The following is a 23,579-nucleotide window of genomic DNA, read 5'->3' as shown; positions in this document are numbered from 1 at the left end:
ATGCTTAACGTTGCTTCTGTTTCTAATGAAACCTATCAGTGATCACATTGCGACAAAATTGTGTAAGCCAAAGGCTGTTCTCTACCAGCGAACCGCTGCGGCTTCCTTCTCCCACCGGTATCATCTCTGCATGCCAAGATGTCCTCAGAGGCACATGACCGAACGTCAGAGCTCACTTTCTGTCCCCTTCTATCAATCCCTCTATCTGTTCCGAGAAGGTCTCTGAGGGCTCTTTATGCTGTGAGGTCCTCCTCCAAAATATGCTGTGCTCAGATTAGAAAAACACAGGAAATGACCGAGGCCTTTCACATCAGACACTGTTTTGACCGTCTGTACACCAAGGAAATGCACGAAAGAGAATTCACATGGTGGATGGGTTGATCGAGTGTAATACGCAAAGAGAACCGGTTAAATATGTGCAGCGTGCAGGAGGATGTTTAATTCAGCTGTAAAAGTTTTGTCAGGCCCCGTGACGTCCGGCTGAAGATTGCGGGCGTGACTGGGGGGCCGCCCGGGCAGATTTCCTATTTGGATCAGTGTCCAGCTCCAGCACGCTAATTACTGACCCGAGCTGCTGCTGCTGTTTGTTTGCAGCCTTCCTTTTTTCAGAGACAAAAGTTCAGTTCCTGTCTCTGGTGTCAGATGTAGAGAGAGGCAGACAGAGAACAAGACTTGTGTTCACGGACAGTTGGGCACAGCGGGGTCATTTTGTATGTGCGCCGGAGGGTTGTATTTTTACACTTATAGGGAAGACATGAGGAGACTACAGAGATAAGCAGGTACTGAACTGTTTTATCATACAGTATTTATGGAATATATGCGTATGTATGTGTGTGTGTGTGTATACGTAAATATGTACTGTAAATCTGACAAACCTCCCTTTTGGGACATCATTGATGAAGAAATATGTATTTAAATAAATACAGAAAATACAAAACATAGTTTTCAGTTAGTTTTAAGTAATTCCAACACGTTTTGAGGTTGTGACATTGAGACTGAAGCAGAATTGTGTGATTATGGCATTTCTCATTGTTTGTGGCCAAGCGTGTCCGTTCTAACGAACGAGGCAGGAAACCCCAAATTCAAAGCCTGTCCACTTCCTCTTCCTCCTGCTATCGAGAATTTTCCTCAGCGTAGACCTGACATCTTGCTCGCGTCCGAAAGGAAACACACCCGGGGTCTAAAAGTAAGTTCTGTTGAATGCAGCTTTGATCTCTCTCTGTTGATTGGTCCGTGTGGATCTCTGGAGGGCCTCTGTTCTATCTCAATGAATCTCCGTTTAGTGTAGCAAAAAGGAGAGAGAGGAAAATGATAGTTGGAGAAAAGCAAGGGAAAGGGAAATGGGCGGTTAACAGATCAGTTGCATGGACACTAAATGCTATGGACAAGCAAAAGATGATTTCTTAAAGCAAACATCACTATTGTTATACTTGTTCAAATTATTTATCTTTAATTAATCTTATGTTATAATGAGTATATTTCTTTTCTTAATAAATAAATTAAATATTATACAAATAAATAAAAAAATAGTAATAATAAATATTTATATGATATAAAATATTGTATTAAATTCTTTACAATTATTATTATTATTATTATTACTAATATTATTATTATACACATATAGTCATAGAACATCAGAGAGATTTGATGGTGGGTATTTTTGACCTGGGATGGTAACCTAGCAACCACCAGAACACCTTAGCAACCGGTAACCAACACCCTAGCAACTACAAGAACACCTTAGCAACCGCACAGCAATACAGCAACTGCATAGCAACTGTCTCCAGCATTCTTAACATCATGGAGAAATGTGACCTGTCTCATATAAGACTAAACACAGAATGTATTCAAACACTCAATATCTGTAGTTTAAATCATAATGGTTGCCAAAGCCAAACTTAATCATCCACGATGTGATTCAAAACGGTCCTGTCTTCATATTCAACTGGGCTGCACTGCTGTAAACATCCCTTCCTCATGATTGTTGTAATTGAATGAGCAGACGACTTAATTGACTCTGTATTATGGCTGCATTTCGTAACAGTTTAACCTGTTTTAAGTCACCTGTGTCTTGCTGTGAATTGTGTTCTGCGTTGTTGGAAGAGCCGTTTAATTTACTCATCATGAAGAGCTCATTTTGGGAGTTTATATGGAATGAAATGAACAAGTGTATCGTATTCACATCAGAAGAGAGAGAAAGATGTTTCTTCCAGTCCAGTGTGATAAATGGCCCGGGCCCTGAGCCCAGTGCATGATGGATGTGTCTAATGCTTTGTGGTTGATGTAGGATTTGGGGCTGACAGGTAGAGTAATAGACGTGTGAGAAGAAATCGATGGGGTTCATGGGAAATAAGTGAGATGACAATAAGACCTGCTTGGCCTGTGCTATGTTTACTTTGAGGGATGGTTGCCCTCACACGCCTGCTGGGCTGTATCCGAGAAGACAAACAGGCTGCAGACGGCGATGCCAATGTTTCATTGAAATTGATGGAACCGAGTCTCATGGGTGGACGTTTATCCCTGTCATTCTGGGCGCTGGATGGAACATTGTCAAGTGTTTTTATTGCACTCTTTTTAAAGGAAATGTGCTTGATTTCAAAATACTTTCTGCTTTTCCAGACCGTCTGTTTAACCAACCAATAACAGACGGCGGAGTGTCGGAAACTGTGTCTGAAAACAACAGTCATCATTTACGCAGTTCCATTTGGTGGCACGGAAATGACACGCTTCACCTTTAATGACTCACTTTCTGTTAATGTGTTTGTGTGCAGGACAAGCGATGTGGTGAAATTGCTCATTCTCCGTCACTGGATGTCTTTTTACCGGTGGATGAGGACAACCCTTACGAGTCAGTGGCCACAGCTGTCACACGCAAACCTTGCTCTCTGGACATCCACCTTCACAACGCCAGCCCTCGCAACGGTTAGTTGACCGCACAACCGATCAAAACCAATGACGCTGATTGAACGTTTACACAAACAGTACACATACAATACAAGTCAGTGTGCATTGATGATCACAATTGATTTGGGTTGGGTTTATGACTAAAACAGAATTTTATTTAGGTGCAAGATTGTGAAGAAAACATCTTCAAATATCTTAAAACGGTTAAAAAACAGCATAAAAGAATGAAACCTTCAGTTGACAAACAAAACGTGAGGTTTCCGTTGTGCATCGTTCTCCTCCTGTTGTAGAGTTCAGACAAATAAGCGCAGATCTCCTGCCGCAGTTCACTCCTCGGGCATCATTCCTGCGGTAAGGGTTAGGGTTGTCGTGGAAACAGCTTTAGACTTACCCAGAGAGGTTGGTGAGTCACCTGCAAGTTGTCATGGAGACGCAGTGAGCTGTGTTGCCTGTAGGCCGGTGATTCACACCTGACGTAGTCGCAGTCTCTGTTATCTTCTAGACGACTCTATTAATCAAGTTAAGTCAAACAGTCCAGTGTGTGTGTGTGAGCGAGAATCAGCGATCAGAGTTTTACTGCATTCCTGTAACTTTTGATAGTGCTGTTTGTGCCTGTGCGGATGTTGGCGTCAATGAAGTAAATCTCTCTTATGCTATTTCATATTATAAATATAAATATTAATAATATAAAATAAAATAACATATTATCAACAGTTTGTTTTCAAAATGTTTTGCTGTCTCAGCACACATTTACGCTTTATTTGTCAACTATATAGTGTCACGATCGGGGAAGGCAGAACCCAAGCGCAGGCAGCGGTGCAAAACACAAACTTTATTTAAACAAACAAAAACCCACGATGGGTGTAAAGCCAAAACTGAACAACGGTACTCAAACAAAACTGTAAAACAAAGACTTCCCACGGGGGGGCAAAACAAAGAGACAGGATACTAATCTTAATACAAGGCAAGAACTCGACAAGGTAAACTGTCAAGGTCATTAACCAAGGCAAAGAACCAAAACGAAACAGCACAGGACAGCAAACACAAGGGCATTAAATAGGGGAACTAACAAAGAGTAATTAACAAGGTGCAGGTGAGGAGAATCAAACACTGATGGGAAGCTAAACGAGGGGCGGGGTCAAGAGACGAGACCGGAGAGAGCGCATGGCATGCCAAAACAAACAATACCGTGTCTCTCTCCACACTAAACACATGGGACTGTCATGACCCTGCCACAAGACCAGAAAAGCATGACAAGGTGAGGCAGGATCATGACATATAGCTTAGGAATTGTTAGAATAAATAATACTGCCATCATTTACTTTGATGTTGTTCTACAGTAAATCCAAATGCTGTTGCTTTGTTCCATAAATGTTATGTTTCTGTTGTGACATTCACTTTTTAGCAATTTAGAGCAAAAGAAGCATGCTCTTGAATACAGTGTCATTGGTTGGCAAAAACAAACTGCACTGGTGGAATTCTGATGCTGTATGTGCTGTTTCAATTGTTAACAGTAGACACTTTAAAGATAAGATAAATAGAAAAATGTCTTCATAGTCCACCTCTCTAGGTCATTTCCTGCATATTTCACTGCAGAATGTCAACCACCTATTATCACTTCCTCAAATAACATCAGCCAACAAAACAGTGTCGTCTTGTTTGATAATAGCTGCTCAATAACAGTGAACTACCAGAGATTTAAATTTTAATTTAAAAGTTTTTATTTGTTTAGTTAAGATAGCTATGTCGGTTATGCACACAATGGTAGCTTTTTTCAAAGTAGTACAATGTTGACAGGAACTAGTTAGTTACTTGGTCGAATGGGTGTTTTCACTGGATAACAACTGAGAGTTTGGTTCCAAAATGAGATAACTCTGTTTTATTATGTTATCATGTTTTTACTGTGTTTTATTGTGTTAGTTAGCTGTATTTTTGGAGTTATTATGGCTTAAATCAAAACAAACCAACTGCAGTTTGATTGTATTAATTGGAATGCACAATAAAAAACATGATTTTTGAAATTATTATTTTTTTTAATCTTATTTTGGAACCATACTCTTCAAATATGCCCCTCAGGGATGTGGTTTGAGATACAAATAAGACGTGATATATTTTTGGACAGCAAACATTTTCTATGCAACTATTTTATATTTCTATTTTATTTAATTTGTTAATATTAACTCATATTTTTTATTACTTAATTGTTGTTTTAAATAAACGATTTGTTAATTTTATTAAATAAAAAAATTGTTGAATGGGTCCTGTAGTTTGCTTGGTATCAGTCTAAATTCTAATTATTGGCGAGACAAGTTTAGCCAAGTAACGGTTCTTTTCGGTTTCTTTTGCTTGTTATCAGAAATAATCTACAGGCACTTTATTATTTGCGGATGTGTAACGGAAGTTAAGGGCAGTCAATGAAATCGCGCATGCGCAGTAACGTTTGTTTATGTTGTCACTATTAAACCGTCTATACTATAGTAATAGTATTACGTATGTGGCCAATTGTAAATGGAATATTTGATTAATTATGAAACAGGAGAAATTATATACAGTGAGGGAAATAAGTATTTGATCCCCTGCTGATTTTGTAAGTTTGCCTACTTACAAACAAATGAAGGGTCTATAATTTTTATGGTGGGTTTATTTTAACTGATAGACACAGAATATTAAAAAAATCAGGGGAAAAAAATGTTATATAAAGGTTATAAATTGATTTGCATTTCAGTCAGTGAAATAAGTATTTGATCCCCTACCAACTAGCAAGAATTCTGGCTCCACAGATTGGTTATGTGCCTATATGGACCACAGATTAGTCCTGTCACTTTAAGAAAGTACTCCTAAATCAGCTTGTTATGTATATAAAAGATGCCTGCCAACAGAATCTGTATCTTCCAGTTCAACCTCTCCAACACCATGGTCCAGACCAAATAGGTTTTAAAGGATGTCAGCGACAAGATTGGAGACCTGCACAAACCTTGAATAGGCTACAGACAGAAGCTTGGTGAGAAGGAGACAACTGTTGGTGTGATTATTTGGAAATAGAAGATATACAAAATAACTATCAAATGCCCTTGTTCTGGAGCTCCCTGCAATATTTCCCCAATGGGGTAAAGATGATCATGAGAAATGTTAAAGATCAGCCCAGAACTACACGGAAGAAGCCTGTTAATGATTTCAAGACAGTTGGGAACACAGTTAGCAAGCAAAACATTGGTAACACATTGGTAACACGCTATGCCACAGTAGACTGAAATCCTGAAGCACCCGCAAGGTCCTCCTGCCCAAGAAGGCCCGCCTGGCTCGTCTGAAGTTTGACAATGAACATAAAAATGATTCAGAAAAGGCTTTGGCGAAAGTGCTGGCACTGCTGTGAGACCAAAATGGACTCCTGTGTTTGGAGGGAGAGAAATGCTGACTATGAGCCCAAGAACATCATGTCTACAGAGAAGCACAGTGTTGGAAACATTCTGCTTTAGGGCTTTTTCTCTGCTACAGGTATACAGGATGACTTCACCGCATTGAGGGGCTGAGGGACGGGCCCATGTACCGTAAAATCTTGGACGAGAACCTCCTCCCCTTAACTAGGTCACTGAAGATGGGTCATGGATGAGCCTTTAACATGACAAAGACGCAAAACATATTGCCAAGACAACCAAATAGTGGCTTAAGGAGAAGCACATTAAATGTCCTAGCCAGTCTCTAGACCCTAGTCCTATAGAACCTCTGTGAAGGAGGCTAAAACTCCAATTTGCTGATCGACAGCCAAGAAACCTTAAAGATTGACAGAGGAGTGGACTAAATGTATCCGGACACATGTGCAAACCTGGTGACCAACTATCAGAAATGTCTGACCTCTGTGCTTGCCAACAAGGGTTTCTCCACAAAGTACAAAGTTATGTTTTGCTTGGGGATCAAATACTTATTTCACTGACTGAAATGCAAATCAATTTATAACCTTTATATAACATTTTTTCCCCCTGATTTTTTTAAATATTCTGTGTCTATCGGTTAAAATAAACCCACCATAAAAATTATAGACCCTTCATTTGTTTGTAAGTAGGCAAACTTACAAAATCAGCAGGGGATCAAATACTTATTTCCCTCACTGTATGAAAAGGTCCAGAAATACTGTCCTTAAGGTGAACTATCTGGCCTGTGTCACACAGTTGACAGTCCGAGATAATTTAAAGCAAGGCAGTTATTGCAAGAATGCCGCATTGTTTTTCCACTGTCAGACTCTGTGTCTGCTGTGGGATTTGTTACGAATTTATTAAGTGAGATCTTGTCAAAAACAGGATTTAGGTGGAAGGAGGCAAGAAATATGACTGGCTCAGCATAAGTCCCGTAACAGCTGCCTTGGCCTCCCTCACTCTCTTTTTAACTTCATTTATGTAGACCTGTATTTTCTGCCCCGTCTCCTCGTGTTTTTGTTGCATTAAAATGCACGTGGCATTTTCATTTTAAATAAAGTTGAGCATAAATATAAAAGGTGGCCTTTAAAATCTTCAAGGTGGGCTGTCCTAGAATTTAGAGTCCTAATTCTCCCTTCATGCACTGCCTGAGCAATACACTTCATTTTGTACTTTAATTAGTTTTTTGGTAAAGATTGTTTTTTATTGGTTGACAATATTGGCAGGTCTATAGGGAGCCACATTTTTGTATGCAAACCCCGGAAGTGAGTCAAGTTGTTAAAAACGATTCCTTCGTTTGGCGGGGACGTTAGACGTCATCGCACATATAAAGCTCACAAATTATGCAACATAGGCACAAATCTCTTAAAACGTCATTCACGGAGTAATTACTTACCAGGGAACACATTTTTAATAAAGTTTGAAAGAGTTGTATGGTGGTTGTGAAGTTGATATCAAGTGACTTTGGTGTTGTCTGTTTATAGCATAGTGTTAGCTTTTTACTTCTGCCGATTGTATTTCGCCTTCAAAAGTAACAAATGTTGTGTTCATTTGTAAAGATTATCTTGATCGACAAAACTTGTAAACATCATAAACCTTTGTTAATCACAGAGCTTATTTTTTGCGAGCTTCCAAAAGTCCATGGGAAAAATGCATAGGCTTTCTGTCGAGGGAACCAGTGCAATGCTAACTTCCGGGTTGGCCTACAAAAACACGTTTGTACATATTAAGTAGGAAACGCTCTTAACGCATTGCAATGTGAGTATATGTCATCAATGGGCGGAGTTTTGGAAGAATGGGGCGGGTCTGACAAATTTGCTAGGTTTGCAGAAACTTCCTTAAATACACATTGCTCACAGCACCTTTAATATTTGCATAAAATTGCATTTATATGTACTGCAGCGTCATAGACAGTTCAATCACTGGATTCCTGAAATATGCCTGATAGCTGTATTTGTGAATAATGGCCTTCTAATATCTTTGCCACTGAAGAGTTCTGTTCTTCCCATGGCTCCTGCATGCCTCATTTCTCCCTCGGTACCGCGGCTCTGAGAGGTTAGTGGCTAATGGCTGTAAGAGTAAAGCACAAGTCGAGTTCATCCATGGCTTCCTGCCCATTACCGACAGGGTCAAGCCCCAGCGAGCATCCTACGGCAGTCACAGAGCCCCCCGCTGATATCTCAAAAACAGCTGCGAGGGGTTTTGACAGTCATACTTTTTCCTACCGGCTCTTTTATGGTCCTGCACACACACATAGCGTCCCCTCGATGAACACCGGTGTTTTGATAGGTCGCAAATGTTGTTTTACGCAGTAAGCAAATGTAAACTAGCGCGTGCGACAATCAAGCCAGCCATTTTGTTTCTCAATTATTAACGCAGCTCAGTTAAGCGGCTCATGAATATTCTTATCTCATTTGCATAGTAGAGGAAAGAGACTCTTTTAATATTCTTGACACTGGTGTGTGTTTTTTGTGTGTTAGGAGGAAATTAGCTGGATATAGATGTGTACGTCCAAATGGACTAGACTCACTTAATATTTCTATGATTCATTAGTCTGTATGGTGTTCTCGTGAATACAGAATGTAGAAATGTTTTATCATATAATTACATATGCCCGTGTCGGTGTAGTGCAGATGAATGTTGGGTCACATGTCTTTCAGGGTGGGGAGAATTCTGATTTATTTAGAAGACCTTATCCCTGAGCAACAGTGTTGTAGTTTGACTTCAACGTGTGCAAGATCAAATAGTGTTGTGTTTGTGTGTCTCCACATCAAGTTTGCTTGATCTTTGAATACAAAAAGGCTGTTTATATAAAATAATTTGTCCTAATATCAGATGCTTCTTTAAATTTAAATTTTCTTTCACACACACACTTTCACCCAAGACTTATATATATATAAAAAAGTAAATTGTAATTTCTACACTGTAACCAAAAACTTTGCCAACCCTGCAAAAATTGAATGAAATTAATGTTGAAAAATATTGTTTTTCAAATATTAATTTGTTTTGATTTGTTTCTAGTTTTTTTTATTTGTTTCTAATTCGAATTGAAGATGTTCCCAGAGAGGTTTGTGATATTGGCAAAAAAGCATATCTTGATTTCCAGTGAAAACCTCCTAAATCAAAAGAAGCATCCTTAAAACAGCAGATTTATGAATAAAATGCCTTTAATTATTTGTAAATCTTGAATTTTCTTACCCAAGTTGGCAAATAAAGCATATTCATATTTTTCTAAAAATACTGATTAAGAAATTACTTTATTCTGTGTAGATTACTTGATTGTTTACTCATTCCTGCAGAATACAGGGAAGTCTCCAGTGATGCTGACAACATTTCTTGTGACTTGCTCAGATTTTATCTGGCAATAAACAGATCTGAAAGGCAGACAATCAGAATCAGAATTAGCTTTATTCGCCAAGTGTTTGCAAACACACAAGGAATTTGTTGTGTTTTTTAGTAGCTCTTGGTACATTCATGCATGACATGAGAACAGAAGGAAGATTTGAGGAAAAATTTGGATACGTGTTGAATGGATATATACAAATTGTGCTTGAACTGTCACTGGGCTTATGAACTCTTGATAGCATACTTTTCATACACTTTGAGCTGTAGGTTTGTCTGTGTTATTTTGTGATTGATAGAAAGTGTTTTTCTCACTAATTTTGGGGAGCAGTCAGATGTTACCCGCTCTTTCTCTCTTACCTTCTGTCTGTTTCATCCCTCATTCATAAAGAGCGATTTCACTCTGGGAAAATCTGCTGGGGTGATAAAACAGTCTCACTGCTGCACTGTAGTGTGTGTATGTGTGAATATATACAGTACATGTGCTATTTTTAGGTTATGTGCCTTGAAGCCAAATTGCATAAACACACGGCGTGTTTGATTGCTTTGAGGTATTGGATCTCGTTTTCACACCATATTACTCTGAAACAAGGAAAAGCAGTAAGAATTAATGTCATGTAAAGGTCAAGCTTCACTTACATAAAATACCTATATATATATATATATATATATATATATTTATATACACACACAGTAATGTAAAACATGTATTTTGTGCAGTTTTAACAGACATAAAAAGCTGTCATATACATGTATAGAAGTGTTTTGTTTCTATTTATGGATAATACCAGCAACACTTGATATCAAGGGGTCAGAATAAACGTGAAATAAAGTTTAAAAATATTTTTTTATTTTATTTTCGGCACACAGGCCTTCATGAGGGCTAAAAGTAAAAGAAGTGTATTTTTGTCAGCATATATTTTGCAGTCGTGTTGCTAAATTAATTTCTGTGGTAATTGACAGAATGCCACAGTTTAAAAGCTTAATTTGTATATTTAAACCACAATATTTATTTGCAAAGCACTGTAGTAGCAATTTACAACAACAACAAAAATCACTAACATTTATCTATTTGCATTTAAAGTCATGCATGCGCTCTTAGTGTGTGTGTTATGGCTAATGGTGCAAAGTATCTGCATTAGATGCTCAGTTTTCATCTGTTTCATTAGCATTGAAGACACGGGCTATTGCTGTATCTGCATTCATTGAATTTCTGCATGATTTAGTTTCTTTCTGTAAGCTCTTTCCATCTCCGGTTACGCTGGCCGCAAGTAGCACTTCATGCAAATGACTTTTAAATCGATGGAGGGATACATATCTCGGACCTATTCCATCCCAGCGATCACCTCAGGGTCATTGTTTTTAATGTACTGTATGAATCCAACAGTTTTCATTTCAGCCTTTTTTGTCTCTCCGAAGGCCACTTCTCGCATGTGTCGGCCAGTGATGCAGAGCGAGGTAACCATGGCGACGACTCTACAGGCCTGACTCCTGACTGCTCGCCTCCTTCACCTGATACGGCCCTGAGGAACATCGAGAGAGTCATCCGCCCCCAGGTACACACACTAACACGCACAGAATCATTCTTCAGTCTATTATGTTGTTGGGCTCTCAAGGTTAATGGTGCTTTTTAAGATAAAACACAGTCTGGCTGTTAGCATCTGAGCATCTGTGTGTGGGAGTCACACACACACACACACATACATACACACACACACGCGCGCGCACACACACACACAAAGCTGCTGTGTCTTCAATTTACACTGTAATACTCGGCATTCGTCAGTTATAAGGGCTATTATAAATATGCACATGCCTGATGGGTTGATTCTCGTTATGCTTTGAGATATGATTGTCCCGCAATGCCCTCGTGTTCACTTTTAATTCAAACTTGAGGGTTCATTATTGAATAATCATCTTTTACGCTGTAGTAATACAGTATAGTTAGAGCGGTCCTTAAAGAAGAGTATCTGGATATTTTAAAAGCCACACTTAAAGTATGAGTGTCATTGCATTAGAAAACACATTATCAAACCTAGTGACATTCATTAAAAAAATACACTTCAGTAACAATTCAACAAGAACACTTTTTAAACAAAACATGTCACATCAAGAGGTTAGTTACATTTTAAATTCAGAAACAATACATTTGTTTTCCATAAATGTAGATGAGCAATTTCTGAGTGTCATACTTTAAACTTAAAGAAACTGTTTTCCTACTATGTAGTCAATGGTGGCCAAGAACTGTTTGGTTACAAGCGTTCTTCCAAATATTTTTATCTGTGTTTATTAGAACAAAGAAATGTATACAGATTTGGAACAAGAAGACACAATTATCATTTTTTGGTGAACTGTCCCTTTAAGGCTTCAGGCTTTCACATGGTCAGTTTTGTAAGGCAGATTGTATCTACCTGTGACATCCCACAATCCTGTGTGCAGTTTGGTGAAAACAAAACAAATGGTGTTTGATGTTGTTAATTAAATTCATACATTTTATAAATGAAGTTTTATAATTTATAAACTCAAAAGTACTTAAAAGTGGTTGCTAAATAGTAGTAAATATTTGCTTGGTTATCTCTATGGCTCACTCTAATTTCGCAATGTAGCATTAGCCATGATGTTAAAATGCATTGAAAGCCAGCAGTTGATTTGATGTTTTTTTGATATAATTGACATTAAATTCGTACATATAATACGTGTGCTGTAGGTTTCCACATTTTTAGAGCCGCTTTAAACGACAGTCTTGTTTTAGATAATCTCTTTCTGTCTCTTTCTCTCAGTCGGTTTCCTGCTCTCACTGCTTGCGTCTTATTATTCTGTGAGACGAGTATGAAAGGGCTCTTTTTTCTTCCTGTCAGAGTCATGTTTGTCCTCTTCTGTCTGCTACAATCCCTCGTTTATCTGCGCTGGCCCACTTTGGGCCGCGCCGCCTGCGTGCTGAGCACCCACAGGATTACAAAGAGACGCAACTGCGCGCGTGTCCTCCTGCGTTTTCGACAACAGGGTGCTACACAACTCCACAATGGCCCGCTCAGATATGTGACGTGCGTTGTTTCAGACTGTGCTTTAGTACTGCTGAATGCTGTCCATCTTCAGCTGGTGCTGAAGCAGTCACCTGTGGAAAGAGAAGGTGAGAGTTTGCAAAAATAGATTTTTTTCTTTGGCTTTGGAGAGCTGTGGGTGATTTTTAGGTAGTCGAAATCCAAAGAGCTCATCTTAAACTCTCAATATTCTGTTTTCTTGTCAGGTCCCTCATTCATTGCATGTTTGTGTGACGTTTCGTCAATTTTCTTGTCTCTCAAGTGCCATTAATCATACGTCTGGGAGCAAATAGCGAACGTCTCAACAAACCACTCGATTTGAGACATCAGTCATGTTGCACAACAGTGCAGGGAGAGTAAGGCACAACATTTATTTCTTTGGGTCAGAGGTGTAAAGATCTCAAATTGGTACTAAAACCCACCTCGAAGAGAAAGAACAGCTATATTTTCTTGATAAGGTTACACGTATCTCCTTAATGTAAAAAACAACTCATTTTAGTATTAAAATTCTTCATCCACTCGCAGCTTAACACAAGCACATCTTTGTGCTAAATCAGATCTCGTTTGCCTTTTTACATCTAAGTGCTGTGAATTTGTGAAACCTGTTGCGCTACCTGTTGCGACGTACCTTGCTAAAACGTGTGACTCAGGCGCAGCTGAATTATCATACAGATGTGTCTGAGCACTCATCGCCTCTGAAGTGAGCTACCATCAGAGCTGATGAGCGCTCCAGAACATTGATGGGACAATCGAGCACTTTGTCTAGTCACGTACAGTATGATAATCATGAGCTTTATGGCCCATACAGGTGTGCCTCTCATTACCAATAGAGAGATGATGGGGAAGAGAGAGAAATGAGAACTCATTGCTTCCATGTAAATTTTTACATAAGTTGTTCTGTTCTTGTTCTGTTCTGTTCGATTCTATTGCACTCTACTCTACTATATGTATAGAAAATTCACTTATCAAATGAATGAATTAATTTGTTCAATGGAGATGGGTTCATCATGGGTTCGACTGTTTCATGATTGTAAACTACCTCAATTTTGTTTTGCCACATTTATTTGTAACTTAATAAGGTTTTGCACTCAAGTGAACTTGGAGTACAATGAATAATTGTGGTAACAAATGGACAGTAATTAACCTTTGTAGTAAAGCAGAAAGACATGGATAAACGTGTTCTTTTGTGTGATATTCTTGTGGACAGTAGAAGCTCTTGAGCTGGAGAGGGGACAGAAAATCCTCTCTGTGCTTTTTCAGCTGTTCACGCACAAACGCAACCAATGTTATTTTGCTCAGCCAAAGATTGCATGACCTTTGTAAAATGTGAAAAAGTCCTTCCTTTAGCTCTGTCAGGTTGCCTGTGAAGCAGTAACAAAATTCAAACCTGCCAAAGAAATAGATTTCAACATAAAAAAATGCACTTTTGAGCTTTTCTAAAGAAAAACAACCTGTTGTCTTAATAAGGTTAGACCGTGAACAACCACGTGAAATCTCTTTGCTTTATCTCTCAAAACTGTTTTAAACAGGTCTCCGGGCACCGATCTCGAGATGATTTGGTTGTGTGCGGTAAAGCGTTTATCTGTGTTTAAACCCAGCTGTGATTAATTGAACTATAAGTGGCTCTGATAAGCCCGCTGCTCTTTCTGGCTGTGTTAGATGCTTAGATGCTGGCAAATGTTTGATAAGGAGACCTTCTATGTGTTCTTCTCGGCTGAGAGAGATAACAAACACACACATTCATGCAAACACACAGACTGCACATGCACACATACTGTCAGTCAAACCTTTGAACAGACTTAAATACTTTATTGTTTGTTTTTTTGTTTTTGCTGTTTAAGCTCTATAAAATCATAATTGTTCATTTTTGTCTCTTCAATGTAAGCATACTGCATACATTACAGCTCTCCACACACTAAGTATTTTTTCACCTGGGATGCTTTTTAAACAGTTGGGTACTTGTTGGCTGCTTTTCCTTCGCTATCTTATCCAACACTTCTGTTAAAAATGAACAAACTGTAAAAATCTAGTTTGGAAATTGAATGTTTAATTAGAGAAATCAAGCATGAAAATATGAAATCATTTAAATTATTTCAAAACTATATCATAATTTTGAGTTTAGGCCTTGAGATCAAAAGGTTTTTCAGGTCATGACTCATGATAGAAATAAATTGGGTCGAAATGTCAAAATGTTTGATGTTGAATGTTACCCACATAGTTATTCAATGCCAATGCCTCAAGCTAAAAGATAAAACGTTATGTTTGAAATATCTCAGTGCGTAATGTTCTTACTACTGACAGTTTCGTCTTTAATGAGCATCTCTACTTTAACGAATCACTTTTTTACACAATGATGTTATATACATTTAGAATTAAAACTTGCTGAAGGTGCATGAGAAACAATGAGTCCTTTTGGCCGCTTCTTGAGTGTTTTGGTTCGAGAGGGTCACAATCTCATTTTGTGTCCTGCTTTTCAGTATTTTAACAATTCAAGTGTGTGTGGGTGTGTGCTTGTGAGAATCATGATAAGAAGTGTTTAATTGGCAGGCCGATCGGATGCGTGTGTGCCCGCGTTAACGTGTGCTTGTAAACATTACAGTGCAAGACTGAAAACCAAGAACGTCCCACGCATGCCCATTTCTGACCTTGCGCTTGCGTCTTCTGTTGAAATTTTGCCATTGGTTCCTAACGCCTTGTGGTCATAACATTATTCTGCAAGTTTTTTTTAATAGCAACTTGTAAACAAAAGATCATTTTATGCACCCGGATGAATGTTGCGAAATCCCTCTGGTGATCGGACTGTTCCACAACTGATAAACTGCTGCGATTTAAGTGGGTTAACTTGGGTTTGGAGCATGTCATGATGATGATGCTAGTAACATCTAGCACGTTTTGTTGATGCAGCCAACACAATGTGAAACAAACGCAAGCTGCGTAATAGAAAGTTTTCTCATGCCTTGCTCTTTTTGGTTAAATTGCCCACCCGTTTTGCTTTGTTTTCCTTGTTTAACCAAAAGTCGTACGGTTTTGTGAATACCCTGCAATCAGTTTATCTGCTATTTTGAGACGTTTTATTCGATAATGACCGACAGCCCCTCCCACTTTGCTGAGTCCTGTTGGCTATTTTTAGAAACAGGAACTTAATATTTGGTAATGTTGTTGTTATTGCGGTGCTCTGCGTACTTGCAGTTTTGCCACCGTTGTCATGGAGACGGCAGCTGTATTGAAGTTGGAGTGAAATTGTGTGTTTAGAGAGAGAGAGAGCATAGGAAATGTTGATAGATGTGTCGCTCCACACATCAAGGTTGTTCAACAACTCTTCGTATATCTTCATATAGATTTAAAAAACTCTTGGAACTGCTCGGGTTTGATTATGGCCCTTTCTTCTGCAGAACACAAAAGAAGATATTTTGAAGAATGTTGGTAACCAAACAATACGGGCCCCCATTGACTTCCATTGTATGGATGCAAAACCATAGAGGCATTTCTCAAAATATCTTCTTTGTGATCCACAGAATGTTTAAGTTAACTATGCCTTTTATGGCCAAAAAAGCATTACAAGCATTGTGGGGCATTAAGGTTTGTCTTCATTGGAACTCAATAAATAACAGGGACATATCAAAATATGTTTTGACCTTACTGTATAATGTCTTATTTGTTGTTCCTGAATGGTTTTGTGAGATTCTTCCACAGACTGCAGAGCCAACGCTCTGTGTCAGTCAGCGTAATTGAAATTCCTAACCCACACGAGCATTATAACCAGGGTGAATGATTCTCCATAATTATAAATTCTTGTTCTGAGATTTCTGCTGAATGTGAGCTGCATATGCATTACGCAGTACTGCGTTTCTGAATGCGCTGAATGTCCCACTGGGAGGTGAAGATGCCGCGTTAGTGTCATTTATTGCACCGCGATCCCAGAACCCGCTGAATAATTATCATAATTAACATCCATAAATTAGCGCACAATTTCTCGCTTGCTGAATAATGGGAAAACGTAATGAGGGCGTTGTTAGCACGCACGAGCACAAGCGCACTTTAACCAGGTGCAAATCCTGTCCTTTTTCTGATCTCAACCTTGGAGAGAAGAATTGCACGGGGTTAGTCTGTGACAGTGTGTGTGTGTGTGTGACCCAGACACAGAGTGATGTAGAACATTATTAGAGAAGACAGTGGGTGTGCTGTGATAAACAGGCATGTTTTGTTTTCTAATTTAACTACAGTCAGCCATGACAGACTCATTAGGAGATTGAAAGCTTATACGGTGAAAGACAGCAAGTGTGTGGGTAAGGTTTGTTACCACTTTTCCGGAGATAAGATGTGTTTGACAACAAAATGACAGATGCTGGAATTTGTTTATTTGGGCAAAACTGAGGCAGATGTGCATACAGTGATATGCACACACACATTTTTCTCATTTCAAATAAAGTATATATTTATTTTTTTAGTTGTTATATAACAGATCATGGTATGTATTTTTTTTCAAGTATCCAGTCTTATGTTTTTCAATACTGTAAGTAACCCTTATTTTATAAGAATGGCCCACTAAGACAGGGACCTAGGTCTGATTGACAATAAAGGTGACCAGTCACAATTTGTTTTTGTGATTGTTTTCCATTAATTGGCAGATTTTTATGAAAAACTCCACAATGGTTTGCCGACTTAAAAAAACAAATGTAAATAACATAGCAGTCTTTTTCAATGGTTGCAGGCAAAGAAGTGGAAAAATAACAAGAACATGTACAGTATACGTTTTTGCCCTTGGAATGAAAAAGTCATGTGGACATTCCTGTGACATTTTCAAGTAATGTTCAGCAAATCTTTCTGTGAGTGCTTGCTCTATAGAATGCTTTTTACAAATCTGCCTTCAAAACTCACAAATGTCAAGTTCTGAAATATGTGATAGTGATTTATATAGCAGGTGTATGCTCTCTTCTCATATAGTTTTTAATAAAAGCAAAATACAATTGATCAATTTTACCTATACCATTTGTATGATACGGTCACAAAAGGCACTGCTTCTTGCCTCATTTGGAGTAAGAAATGACTCTTAAGTAAAACGTGCTGAAAAGTGGTCCAGAAGACATGTGAAGCAGAACGTTGTTTCTTTAAGAAGTTGAAAAATAAAGCTTTTGTCAGGAGCTGTTAAACTCATCTGTAGGTTCCAGTGTATCGGTTGCACAATGCAAGTTCATGTTTCGTTGTGGTATTAAGATGCTGCAAATGATCAGATTACTCTGTGCAGTTTTTGCATGCAGCCTAGCAAATGTAATTTATGCTTTTTAATGTATAATATCTGTTATTAATTATCACAACGGATCACTAAATCGATTTCATCTATAAGCCCTTTGGTCCACTTTATTGTACTAGTTTTACCCAATAAACGATGCATCAGAGAGAGAGAAACGATGAGGTAGACTGTGGCTTGAGGCCAGAAGAGGTAAGCAGCAGTTTTATTGTATTATTACACACAGACCAAAGAAAGAAAATTGATTTCAGCGAGACCGCAGCATTTAAAGAAAAGAGTGGCAGAGCACCGATGAGATGCACTGAGATTTTCACTTGAACTGATGGATTATGCAAAGAAAAGTTGCTTTTGTATATTTGCTCGTGTCCACGATTATACCCTCTCATACTCTCAATCTCTCATCTTTTTACTTCAACCTCTTTTTTGCTCTCAATCCAAATCCATCTCTTTTTCAATTTCTCTCCCCGTCGCTCTTTTTGACTCCATGATTGTCTCCTTTCAATATTTTTTTCATCTCTGCTTTCAAGTGGAGCCAGTTTTTTTCAAATGCTTGCTGTATTCCTGTGAAATTTTATCAATCTATTGATGCAGATTAATTAATTTGGCATTTGTGCACGTGTGATGCAACAGGAAGTGAGGTTGCTGATTATGTAAGGCTTCCTGCGGTTATACAACTTGCTTGACTGTGCACCTAGTCATCTCTCTTTTTTGGTGCGTTCGCTCTCTGTCTCGCTGTGTGTCTCTCCCTCTCGCTGAGCAATACTCTGCCTTTTCAAAACTTTTTTTCTCCTTTTGAAAAATCAACAGTATAATGCAAAGTGCATTTAAGAGCGTTGTATCTGCGAAAATCATTAGTGATAATAGGTAAGGCAAGCATCACTATTACTGTTGCTCATGCATGATAACTCATGACTCATCCAGCACTGTTTGTGCTACATACATATCTATTGTAAGCAGGCAGACTCATGTTTTTGGTAAACGGATGCAAAAAATACCTTTTCATTTCTTATTATCTGATCATATAGAAGGAGGACCTGAGCCAGAATCCTGATAAGCAACCAAGCTGAACACTATTGAAATCACACTATAGTAATCTCCCAGAATGCATTGCAACACCCCGGCGACCCCTATAATGCTTATCGAGGCACAGAGTTTTGTGAGCACATCACTCATTTCCTTAAGAAGCCACAATTCTTTGCGAAAGGTGCACGTCCTGCTTTTCGTGGTGTTGGCATCATCCAGAGACTTTGAGAAGATTCTGGCAAACATTAACATGTAGTCAGTGAGACATGACCACACATGGACCTCCTGCTTTGAATTATCTATTTACAATAAAAACTGCATATTTATGCTTTGTCATTCATATTCACAGTCCAACAATTTGATGGCAGTATCTAACTACTGCAGATAGTACTTGCATAATGTTGTGTATATTCAGACCTTTAATTTTGAATTCTGCATTACAGTTTAGATGGAATTAGTTCGGGGTCTTTTGCTGAAGACTCTTTTAGGCTATTACTGTATATTAAGTCTCTCATTTGTGTTACATTACATTTTCTCTCTCTCTCGTAGCCAAAGCAGCGGACCTCACTATCCTCTTCCCAGGACGTACAGAAGCCTGTGCAGAACCACAGTGGTGAGCCCTCAGAGGTCAGTTCATCACTCGGCTACGCTAGCTTCAGCACCAGCCCGCCCGCCAGCCCCCCTATCAGCCCCGCCAACTGCTCAACGGGGTCAGCTGAAGACTACGGCCTCACCGGTATGATCTTCCTTCCTTTATTTTGTACTCTGTTTTGTTGTTTCTTTCTGTTCTTGTGGAGGACATGATTTTGAGATGTGGAAGAATCAGCATCTTGGAACAACATTCATTTCAGCCAATCAGATTTTAGATTTTAAGAAAATAGATATTATGCTTAATATTTGGGTTGGTTACATGAATGCTGCAGACATATTTTTTTTGCAGCACCAACCTCAAGATGCATCTTCAGACATCAGACAGGTGTGAGGTAGTGGAATCCTGCAAAACCTTTTAATGCAGATTTGGATTTACCGTTTGTCAGCTGGTCTTCAGCCCTTGATGTTTGTTTGATTTATTTATTAACCTAGATGTTTCTTCTGAATCGTTAGACATGCTCATTTTTAAGAAATGAATCTGAGAAGCAGAATTCTCTATTTTAGTTCATTGCTATATACAGCCGAGATATTAAAGAGCTCTGTTATTGCCGTGATATTTTTATAAACGGGCTGGACCATGACATTTTTAGAAATGACCCACACCAGATATTTATAAAGATAAAGAGGTTGGTAGAGCACTGACTGAAGAATAGCGTCTCCAACATTTTAGCCAATGGTATCACCAGCTAAATACACCCCCCAGACACATCTCCAAACAGACAGGCTAATTTTGCCGGAAGATCTTCCTCTTGATTGGCTTAAAGTGCTTTTGCCAACACTGAGTGATTCCCTCCGCTTTCTGCCGCTTTACTGTAAACGTGTGACAATATTACTCATCTATCCACATTTCAATGGCTTGAACAATATTTTAAAGTGCTACTCAGCGATTCGGTGAACATAAATGCATGGTATGAGACCTTCAGCGTGCATCACAGCTCTCTTTTGTGTGGGAATGTCCCCATTCAGAATAATGGTAAAAATAACGTCACGGGAAGGTTCTAGTAAACGGCCTGTGCAAACACACTAACTCAGCAAACGTCAGTAATTTGGCACAGGCTGTTTTGTTTCCAAGGCCACCACTTCCTGCCTGACATTTCCTCAGCATCCGCCTACTTCACTGCTGGCCGAGTGGGCAGTTGATGCTGTTCCCAATGCGATGTCATTCCTGATGCTGAGGTGAGGGAGTCATGGTGATGCTGTTGTGTGTGGAAAACTGCTTCAGCTGGTTGATTTTAAGGAATGCTGCATGCGCACTTGTCTGGCACCCTGTTGCCCTCATATGTGTTTGGAGAAAGGGCTTTGTAGGAGGGAGAAGGAGTGCTAGGATTTTTTTGGATGGTTGCCAGGGAGTTGCTCTGTGGTTTCTAAGAGGTGCTTGTTAGTGGGTTGCTATGTAGTTACAAGTGTGTTCATGCTTTTCGACTGTTCTACCTTTTATTCAACTTTGTTGATCCCACCAGGTGTTATTAATTTCATCCCTTTTACTCCTGAAATCCTCTTCACCTGCGGATATATGGCAGGAAGACCTGGCAACCCTTTAGCTCAAACCTCATTTGGCCTGTTACTTGAATCTGTATAGCAACATTACACACCGTTTCCTCTATGTAACATAACCGTTATCTGGGTAGGTGATGGAGATAAAGGAAATATGGCTGTAGCACACAAAAACCTCACAGCCGCGGCAGGGGAGGTTTAATCTTTCGTTGCCAGGTCTTCGCTCTGCATGGAACCCTTTTATCTCGGTCTCTCTCCAGTCTAACGGGGGCTTTTGAAATGGAGGGATCTTTTCCTCTACTCTTTGATGGAGACTCCCTGACGTTCTGCCCTTATGCATGTGTCCTGTGTTTCACTGTAGGACTGTAGAAAGTTCCAGTGAGTGAAGATATTGACTGGTAAAGTCTTGTTTTTTTATTCAATGCTTTGCTTAAAAATGAATTTGTTTTGAGATCTCACAGTGTATTGTTTAAGGCTACTTGTATTTAATGCAACTGGCACACAGAGGAACAAACAAGCGCTGTCACATTTTACTCTGTGGGGCCAAAAACATAAAGTTGAGTTTTGATTGAAGCAACAGATCACGGATGAAATCAGAGTAAGCGCACAGTGCTCTCTCTGCGGCTCCAGGAATAGATCTCGCATTTTTATGCTTTTGTTCATCCCATCTTATTTTTTTCCTTTCATTTTCCTCCTCCTCACTATTTATTAGCTTTATAAGGTCCATTGTATTGTTGCCGTGGCAACTAGCATTGAGTGAAGGGTGCATTGTAATTTCTTTGATGGCGTTCCTTCATAGGTGATGAAATGAAGTTCTGTCATTTCCTACAGTAGACACGAGAGAGACGGAGAGGTAGATGAAGAGACAGAAGCTGGAGAAGACAAGTACTTATCACTTTGGGTTACCAAAGGTGGTGTATTTATATCCAACTGAGGTTGATGCAGACGTTATTGATGTGGTGTTTTGTAACTGCGCAGAGAGATGGGTGAGATCTCTACGCTGTGATTTGCTGAGGATGTTCAGCTGCAAGACGCAGTCAAGTTGATCTTCTTTTGGTGCAGTGTGGGTGGAGATCAGACCGTGATGACCTGGGGGAATCCGCTCATATAAATGATAATGAGTTAAATGATATGATGTCAGTTCTAAATATAAGAGTGCTTCTTTTGAGGCATTGTAGGGTTGAGATGTGTTGATGTTCTGCTGCTTTTCAATTAGGGCTGTCATAATTATCACATACTCGTCTAATCGCAATTATTTGACCTAACCACAATTATTGCGCAACTTTAGAAGACACAAGAGAGATCTCTAGTGCTGTATCTTCAGCACCCCTACCTTCACAGTCCTTGCTCTGTATTTACTGTTACTGTTTCAAATGATTAAAAATATATATATTTTTTTCTCATTGAGTAAATTAAGTGTGTAAAACTTACATTGCACGATTGACCATTTTACAAAGGATTAAATTCTTGCCATAATTTATGATTTACGATGAGTATTTAATGAATGGAGCACAATGTATTAAGCTTTAAAAGTTCACAAAGCCCTAAAACAGACAATTAATTGCCAACAGCTATCAACAGCTAAATTTTATAATTGTGACAGTAGCCCTAGTTTTAATTGGCAAATTTAAAGGAGTTGTGATGTGCATTAAAGGCATAGAGCGATTATGACTGGAGATAAATTAGAGAAATTAATAATTCATACTCTTCTTAATTCATACTTTTCTTGCTTACAAAAAATTCTTCAGTTGTTTTATGGTACCAAATCGAAATCGTGACGAGACCTAGATGGATTCTGTCTTTACATTGTCTGCGTTCATTTTGGGAAAAACTCTATTAGGCTTAGTAAAATGTGTTAAATGGAGCTGACAATGATAAATGATAAAATGCTGTGTTGTTAAAGTTGACAAACATTTTTTAATACGTTTTATTGGTATTTGCAAAACCCAGTGACAAACATGAAGGTTGACTAATAATAATGATTTATTTAAAAAAATACAAATCACGAAAAATGGGGATATAAGGAAAGGACAGCAGCTACTGTATATGTAATAAACACAGCCAGTTCTGAAGTTGTGAATGATATTCTGTAGAAATGTATTCAGAGCTTTTCTATATGGCCCTAATTATGACCAACAGCTATTGCCTCTCACCTTTCAAGTCAGGATTGAGAAAATTAGAATCAGTCCAGTTGAACTCGGGCTAAACGATTTTACTAAATCGCTCCAGCGTTCTAGAATCAAAAGACCCTGCAACGCTTCTGGCTCTTGAAATTGAAAGGCAGGACTTCCTTTCATCGCACCCCATGTGGAGTGATATCTCCCATTAATTTTTCAGTGATTGCCGTGTCTGCTCCTCATATCGTTTGTTGAGTGCTTGAAATGTCCAAGAACTATTAAATGACCTGATTGACACTTATGCTGGTCACCATTTTAATGGTGTGTGTGTGTGCCTGCTCGTGCT

General features: G+C 38.8%; 1 protein-coding gene across 6 annotated transcripts in view; it reads left to right on the top strand.

Annotated features, from left to right (window-relative positions):
• anks1b (ankyrin repeat and sterile alpha motif domain containing 1B) overlaps nucleotides 1–23,579 on the top strand; it is a 164,681-nt gene that overhangs the window by 60,281 nt on the left and 80,821 nt on the right. For all 6 annotated transcript variants that reach the window (XM_057324674.1, XM_057324673.1, XM_057324671.1 and 3 more), the window contains 3 exons: nucleotides 2,775–2,925; nucleotides 11,079–11,215; nucleotides 19,521–19,707. In XM_057324674.1, the coding sequence (XP_057180657.1) occupies nucleotides 2,775–2,925; nucleotides 11,079–11,215; nucleotides 19,521–19,707 (475 nt within the window). The remainder of the gene's footprint in view (nucleotides 1–2,774; nucleotides 2,926–11,078; nucleotides 11,216–19,520; nucleotides 19,708–23,579) is intronic.

Source organism: Triplophysa rosa, linkage group LG24, assembly GCF_024868665.1.
Source record: "Triplophysa rosa linkage group LG24, Trosa_1v2, whole genome shotgun sequence".
NCBI classification, from domain to species: domain Eukaryota; kingdom Metazoa; phylum Chordata; class Actinopteri; order Cypriniformes; family Nemacheilidae; genus Triplophysa; species Triplophysa rosa.
The sequence above is the reverse complement of the archived record's forward strand: the minus strand, read 5'-3'. Positions and strand labels throughout refer to the sequence as shown.